This window comes from Hemibagrus wyckioides, linkage group LG09 (genome assembly GCF_019097595.1).
Source record: "Hemibagrus wyckioides isolate EC202008001 linkage group LG09, SWU_Hwy_1.0, whole genome shotgun sequence".
NCBI classification, from domain to species: domain Eukaryota; kingdom Metazoa; phylum Chordata; class Actinopteri; order Siluriformes; family Bagridae; genus Hemibagrus; species Hemibagrus wyckioides.
Genome location: NC_080718.1, coordinates 10,683,639 through 10,692,120, shown reverse-complemented (window position 1 = coordinate 10,692,120; position 8,482 = coordinate 10,683,639). Strand labels below are relative to the sequence as shown.

The 8,482-nt window shown below is 39.4% G+C and overlaps 1 protein-coding gene across 1 annotated transcript; it reads right to left on the bottom strand.

The window, feature by feature from the left end:
• Positions 1-469: 469 nt before the first annotated feature.
• On the bottom strand, positions 470-4,804 carry LOC131358911 (putative transmembrane protein INAFM2). Its single transcript, XM_058398336.1, has one exon. It carries the CDS (start codon positions 4,326-4,328, stop codon positions 3,723-3,725), a length of 606 nt encoding a protein of 201 aa, XP_058254319.1. The 5' UTR covers positions 4,329-4,804; the 3' UTR covers positions 470-3,722.
• Positions 4,805-8,482: the final 3,678 nt, after the last annotated feature.

Here is an 8,482-nt window from a genome sequence, read left to right as displayed (position 1 = left end):
TATACAAATAAAAATTGAATTGAACTGCACTGAATCTTTACCATTACTCAAACCACATACTCACACGTGAGGTGAGCAAACCTCAGGGTGCACCATCATGCAAGAGTTTAAAGGCGTTTAATGACAGATACTGGAATAAAAGCTGTGCCTCGAACGACACTACTCTGTGATCAATACTAAGCTGCCACAATTTCCTGTTCTCTTGTCTCAGGTGAAGTAAACATGAGCAGTGTACTGAGAGTTCAGCACTGTCTCATGTTTCTCCTGCTCTCTTTGCTACAGTCTCAGCAGCACATTTTCTTTTCCCTCTTGTTATATGGTTACGAGAAGAGAACTGCAAAAGGTGTCACATGGGGTCAGATTTATTTAAGTGCTGATCCCGGATCAGATTATTGTCCTGTTAATACATTATAACTGCCTTCATCACCTTTATCATGGTGCAAAAGAACAATGCTTTTGAGCTGGAGAGTGAAGATTTCAATATTCAAGATTTTATTTGTCACATATACAGACAATATACAACTTCATATTTATTGATGAAATGAAAAACTGACCCCGCTTAAGACGTGAGAATTAAAATAAACAGAAACAATAAGAAATAAGAATAAGTACAGAATGGAAAGTAATGTGCAGGTGTGTTACAGTAACAGTAGAGGTGCAGTGTGCAGAACTGAGTCTTTGTGGTGTGTTATGGTGTGCAGGTGTGTTACATGTGCATCACATATTTAAGATACAGATTATGTAACTGTCCCAGAATTGCATTTCTTATAATCAATCACTGATTTGATTCTTTAATGCTTTATAATGTACATATGATGCCTTGAAACCTCACTTCAGGAATATACAGTAAAGACGAGAGAACGGCTCCACACCTTTCTTATACTTACAGCTTCATTCCTTCAGTAACTCCCCAAAAGTTTTTCTTCATATGTGAGTAATGAAGCTAAAAAAAACCATGCAGGGTCATTTCTTCATCATTGCTTCCTGCCCTTTAAATATGTCGCAGCTTGCTGTTTATTGTAAAATGGCTCCCGAGTCTCTTGACGCACATTGCATTATATCAGCCGCACCTGGGTCCTATGCTCATATCATCAACTCAAGCACGCACATAAACACACCAAGCTCAGGGCTACTCCAGTGCTCCAGAGGATGTCTCAAGCTGTGGTTCGTGGTGTTAGTTTGAGATCAGCAGGTGTAGGAACACAGGGTTGTGTTTACAGATAGCATATGTGTGTGTGTGTGTGTTTGTCTGTGATTGAGCCATCACCATGGCCCCAATCCTCTCTACGTCTCACTCAGATCAGTAATGGAGCTCTAGATCCTCTCTAAAGCCCAGCCATTATGTAACTCCATAAACCACAGTTGCTATTTCCCTTTCAAAAGATGCTTTTACTTTTACGATTTGTGGTTTTTACAATTGCTCATGCTTCTAACACTTACAGACCCGATTCTTCTTTGAACACCATTTCCAATACAGGCCTAGCTGAGACATTTACAGATCGTTAGGCTTGATGGGAATGCAGGGGTAATGAGAGTGAAAGATGCTGTCAGAGTGCATTTCTTCATTAGTGATGTCTTCTGTACATCCATCTGCCTTTTTGGTCTGAAATGAAGACATCAGAGCCAATACACTGGACACAATCTGGGATTGGTCCCATTAAGAGGATCGTTTGCATTTTATTTTAATAATTATTTTTAAATAATTTTTAATAACTACATACACAAAACACATTCAAGCTAAAGTGATCAAGCCACAACGAAATTGGACAGTGGGTTTGATACATTTGATGCCCCTCAGTGCTTACTATTGATTTGCTCCTATGCTACCACTTAATCACTTTTTTTTTCTTTGCTAAAAGGCAGGCTGAATCAAAGAAGCCTACAGGGACACCTTGTTTACAAGAACAGCTGTCAGTGCAGCAACTATATACAATGCAGACTTGCATTAAGCAGTCTGTGTGCGTGTGTGTGTGTGTGTGTGTGTGTCTGTGTGTGTGTGTGTGTGTGTGTTTGTGTGTGAAATTGTGATTATGTTGATCACATCCTAGATGGCTAGAAATGACTCAGAAGATGAATGAGCTCTCAGTGTTGTCTCCTGATAGAGGCCCATAAACACTATGGTCCATTACCGTTCTCTCTCTCTCTCTCTCTCTCTCTCTCTCTCACACACACACACAGACACACACAGATGTACTGTATAAATCATATCTGTATTTGGTGTTGATTAAATGCTTACTATTTCACCTGTCATTATTTACAGTGAATTCATTTCTTCTTTAGTAGACCTCAATTCCTTTCATTTTACTGTGATTAAAGGAAACTCATTTATGTTCAAAGTTTGTTACCTTAAGTGTAGGCGCCCAGCAGTGTTGACCTTATAACATCATAAGTTACATAACAATAGTGGTTGTTTTTTTTTTTGCCTTTGCTTATCTGCCTACTGCCCTACTTCCCTCCATCACTCCATCAAGTGTTTCAATAATCCAGCGCTTTTGTTAGATCACACAGTAGTACACTAAACAGTAGGTCAAAATCTATGGTAACTATAGCAACCTATGATGGAGTGCTATTCTGAGTAGTATCCCTAGTTCAGGATGAAGTTTTGGTTTAAACTTTTGGTTAAACCCCAAACTAAAGGACAATTTATAAAATATAAACACTTTAGCCAGAAACTCTGGGATTCATTTTACAGCCAATGGTTCTTCATTTTTTTCAAGTAGCTTATATGAGCAGAGTGTTTTCCTAAATAAAGAGCTTCAAGTAGCACTTTTTTAGGAATCTAAAGACCCCTAACTATTTAAATAGCCTTTGTCTGTAGGCATTGGAATAAGATGCTTAAAAACCATATAGATAAAATACACTTTGACAAAAACATGGAAGCCATGCATGCTTTTACAAGGGCCTTTATTTGCCTTTGGGGTGGTGTATATATATATATATTTGTAGCTAGTATACATGATTTTTTGTAAAAAGTAGCCTATGCTGAAAGTTCACTCAAGGCCTGAGCATGTGCACTATGTACATTTACCAAATAGCCTACATGTGACCTATGTACATTTTTATATATATATGTACCAAATACACAATACATTTACATTAATATTTGCACATACCTGAGCGGAACTCGACACAGGTTCCTCTGAACTAGGAATCCTGTTTAATTGGGAGGCTATATGGACATTGTTCCAATGAAATTCAATGCAAACTATTTTCTTCTTACAATATTTTAATCTCGGGTCCAAAAGAAAAAGTATCATTGTTCTAAAGAAACAGAGATGCTGTTAATTATTTTCGTTCTGCAGTTCAAATAAATACGTATGGCAGGCTATACTGTTCAGAAACTATGCAAGCACATGGAGGTGACTTGGAAAGCTGGATGGCTATGCCAAACAGTCTTGAATTTAGTGTCCATCAAACAGGTGCCATGTGCCCTAAAATGAAAGATAGTTTTATGTTACATGGAAATGTTTTAAAAAAATATAACCAAGTCTTTGCTGTGCGTTAGCAAAATCAAGTTGGCGTCCATGCACCAGGCATACAATACTTCACATCATTCCACGAATCCTTTAGCTGTCAGCTTCGGCCGCGCGCGCGCTCGCCCCTATGCACCAAACTGACTTAGGCTACGTCCTAAACCGCACGTTACCGCACTAAATAGTATATCGAAATTGTACTGCTTTTGCACATGATTTATGCGGAAGCATGCGGTTTGAAGTGTAAGCTTAAACCAGTTTAGGTCCTTCTGGTCCTCTCTGTTCCGGTTCCCTGGGCTCGTTTCGAGAGCGCACCGTCTCGCGCTTTTCCCTTTTCGCGTCGCTCGGACTCGTAACACTGCCCGAGTTTTGATCATATCTGTACTGTTCAAACGCGCTTGGTTTTATCTGTTCGCTGGCAGGCGTGTATTCAATGGCGGCCGAGTAGGCGCGCGCTCTTTCTGCAATCTCTGCGGCCGCGCTCTCGTTTCCGGCGGCAGTCGCATTAAACCCCAAGTTTATTTGTGTACCGTTTGCGCTCGTGCCGTTGTCCGCTTGAGTGAAATTGGCGCTCGTTCCGTTAACGCTGGTCGAGACGTTCGTGGATGCGCTGTTGTTTCCTTTGGACCCGCCTGACACCCCAAGTCCTGAACCTTGCATTGTCGGCTTCCATATTAGGCTGTAATAAATGGCCAGTATGATCGCCGCCAGGGACACGGAGAGCACGTAGGCGAACACGGTGGCCAGCCGTACCCACTTTTTGTTGGTCTTCGCGGCCATCTTGGCTTTCTTGTCCCCCGTGTACGTGGCCGGCTTGCCCCTCTCCATGTTGGGCATGAAGTCCCTCTCCCGCATGTTGGCCCGGTTTTTGCCTCGGTGCTCCACAACCCCGTCCGTCTTGAAGGCTTTTTGGAGGGTCTAGAAATCGAAGAAAGTGGGACGTTTTAGATGCAAACGTACGAAAGACGCACCGGAGAGGCGCACCGGACGCTCTGGGGCCTGCTCGATGCTTTGCGACTTAAAGCAATTTATTTTCGTCCATTTTCGCTCCTCGAAGCCTTCTCAGAAATCCATGATGGCACACCTCATCCCCTCCTCATAGGCTCCAGCGGGTTTTTTTTTCTAGCATCCAGCCGCCCGTTTCCAGCAGGCGCGATTATCGTAGGAGAGATCAAGCGCTTGAACGCATCATTTAACGGACCTGAAGATTTAAGAGTGATCATTTATGGCACACGCACCGCTGCTCGTCCTGTTCAGCATCTGTAGAGCATTGCTCAGCTAAAAATACAGCAGAGGGGGCGGGCGAGGGCTCTTAAAGAGACGGCTGTGACATAGTGAATGGATATTAACTGAGAAGAGCATGGGGGCGATGATGCTCAGGTGCTTAGGAGCATGTGAGCTGAATCTTTAGATATTTTGGCCGCGATGTGTAATCAGATTCCCACGGAACCAGAACAAGCACCAGAATAAAAAAAAAGGGGGGGGGGTCAATGTAAATGCAAAATGAATTGATCGCAGCATAATTCATCCATCCTTCAACCGGCGAATATGATCCAGTCGTATTTAATATCATTATTTAATGTAAAGAAGGTGTACAAACTGCAGTACTGCATATGGCTCGAATAAGTGATTACCCTGCTTCGGGTCACCTGACTCAACTTGTCAGCTAATTTCTGAAAGCTGTGCTGTTGCCCACTCATGTCATCCTGGAGCAGTCTGTTTACTGTAGATAAACACTGGGTCTTATGTCCACAAGGTGTCAGAATGTAGGCGATGTGAGCCAGTGAGCAAGAGCTGTGGGGGGGTGGGGGGGGTTCACATTAGTTCAGCACCTTGGATAGCAATATAAATCCACAGCTATTTGTATAGTTCTGAAGTCTGAACTCATATGATGTGTTTGAAAAGTGCCTTGCTTTTTTACATGACCAGGTTTACCATTTTATAATATATCATATGTTTGAAGGTGAAAATATTTTTTGCAATATTATTTATTGTCAGTATGTGATTTGGTCAATATGTGGTAGAACTCCTTTGGCTCTGATTACAGTTAAGATGATATTTTTTCCCCTTCAGAGTTGCTTAAGCTCTGTTAGTTTGTATGGAGTCTGTTTGTCAATGGTATATATTTAAGCTTGGGGTTTTGACTAACACATCCAGGTTCTTGGTATTGAAACACTGTAAAAAAAAAAAAAAAAAAAAAAGTGTAGCTTTGACAGTATTCTTAGGGTCATCCAAAGTCTGGATCCTGTACAGGGTTCTGTATTTGGCTCCGTTCCTCAACTCTGAATAATTTCCCTGTCCCTGCTGAAGAGAGGCATCATCACAACATGATGCAGCATCACAACCATCACAATCAGCCATAACTTTAAGACTACCTGCATAAGATTGTGTAGGTCAAATATTGTGCCACCAAAACAGCTCTGCTTCTTTGAGGCTTGGACTCCACAAGACCTCTGAAGGTGTACTGTGGTATCTGCCATCTGGCAGCATAAACTTTAATTTCTGTAAGCTGCAAGGTCAGTTCTCCATGGATCTTACCTGTTTGCCCTGCACATCACACAGATGCTCAGTCAGATTGAGATCTGGGGCATTTTTTAAGGCAACCCCCTTAGCTTGTCATGTTGTCACTCTTTGTCATGTTCCTCAAATAATTTCTGACCAGTTTTTGCAGTGTGGCAGGGCCCATAATCATGCTGAAAGAGGCCACTAGGGAATACCTTTGCCATATAGGGGTACTAAGTCTGCAACAATGTTTAGGTAGGTGGTACATGTCAAAGCAACAACCACATGCCACGTGCCAGAGCATGGCTTCCACTGGCCTGTCTTCTTTACATGGTGCATCCTGCTTTAACTCAGACCCTTATGCTTGCCCATTTTACCTGCTTCCAACTTTGAGAACTGACTGTTGACTTGCTGATATATCCCAAAATCATATATATTCAACAAAATCTCCAGGGTTAAATTAATAACACCTGCAGTGTTTATTGACAACAGTTGATGTAACTGTTGGTTTAACATTAAGGAATTCACTTTACATTGAATATATTTTATGTTTCTGTAATGATATGCAAGCATTAAAATTGTTCATGTCCTGTGTTTGACCAATTAAAAAAAACCTCAGCATTACTATGAAAATATATTTAAAAAAAATCATTTTACACTATTACATTCAGTCAAGCAAGGAGCACTCCACCCATTCCCACTGGAACCAGTCAAATTAGACGGTACTGAAGATCAGTGGCCTGGTCAGATGCAGATTAAGCAATATGCCATCTAGAAAGGTCCAGATGTTTTCAAGCACCTGCAAACAAAAGTAACAACAGTGTGAATTACTGTAGAGAATGAAGGAGGTCATTGTACAGGTTCTTTATTTACCTATGCAAATTAGATAGCCATTATTGAAGTTTTCTTAAGTGTATATCTTATTATGTAATCCACCTTCTGGTGATATTATTTTTACTCACAGTAACATCTTTAAACAAATTATAGTATATTCCACAACCCCCTTTTTTTAACCAATGTCTACCCATACTCTTTCCACTTATATACAACAGAACAGAACACAACAAAGTGCTCTCTAGGACTCCTTGCCATGGATTTCTGTGACTTATCTGGGGTCGTTTTTGCCTTTTATTATTTCCTGTTTCTTTGGCATGTAAATATGAAAGAGATATATGTGACCCACATGTATTAGATTCAAATATTCCCAAAACAATGGAACGCAATTTATTGTCTCTGTACAAGTAATAAAATATTCTTATGTGACTTTCCAAATATAATGCTTTTTTTAGTCAGAAATGTACAAAATTCATCTTAGCTAAGCTTAAACCCCACGTATAATCCTTCTACAGCAAAAGCAACAGTACAGATTAGATACCACACCCACCATGACAACAGAGTGCTTTAGTCCAAAACCTGGTTCTGTCATACATAGGGATCGAAGTGATCATGAAAAAAAAACTGATGTACAGTATGTTTTATGTGGGCGAACTCATATAAAACTCATAAAAAAGTCTCTGAACATTGAGAAGAATGTTTAATGGATTGTTTTCAGGAAGGACAATTCTTAAGGGTCTTCATTTTTTTGTGAATATAGTATTATTTAAAAAAAAATTTTTTATGTGAATGATTGTCAGAGGCAAGGTAAGTTTAGATTAAATGAAAAATGGTACAAATTCTGGTTAATAATTCTGAAGTTGACTGTGTTAAGACGTATGTAAATTAAAGAAGTCTCTTTCTAGTCACAAACCTCCTTGAAAACACACCCACCCACACACCCATACACACACACCCACACACACACACATACACACATTGCAAAGTGAAAAAAAAATACAAAAATGTAAACAAATACCTTTATTAATGTTAAGGTCAGAGTTTATAATATCACACTTGTGCTCTCCAGAAGCCTTTAATACTTTTATAGTTACTTTTTTGCTATAAAACATATTTTACTATATAAAACAGTGTGAACTTAAGCATCACTGGGCACTGTAAAGGGCTTGGAAAGGATAATGTACTTTAGTTTTTAATAGAAATTTTGCTAAAGATAAAAAGATTTAAAATAATAGTTCAGAATGAGGAAATGCAGGAGCTTAAGTGAAGCTGATGATTTTGGCGAGGTAATCTCTTGCTAACACCTGACTCCATGATTTACATGTGTTATTGTTGGGCTTTCGGACATTTGACTATTACCCAAACTACTCTGTAGAAAGATGATTTAGCCATTTTTTTTTACCTCCTTTTTAATCCTAATTCATCATTTTTCAACCATGGTCCTATTTTTTTTTTTTTTTTAGAGTAATTTTGTTTTATTTTATAAAACATTTTATTATTTATTCTTTTAAATTTTAATATTTTATCCACTGTTTACTTTGAAATATTTATAAAATAGGTCTGTGTGTCAGTGTACAGTCAACGTCTTTAAAATTTCGACAATTAGAAGTGTGCTTAATTCCAAAATAAAATTAGCTAGCTAAAAAGTACCAGTAAAATGAAAGTTTCAAGTG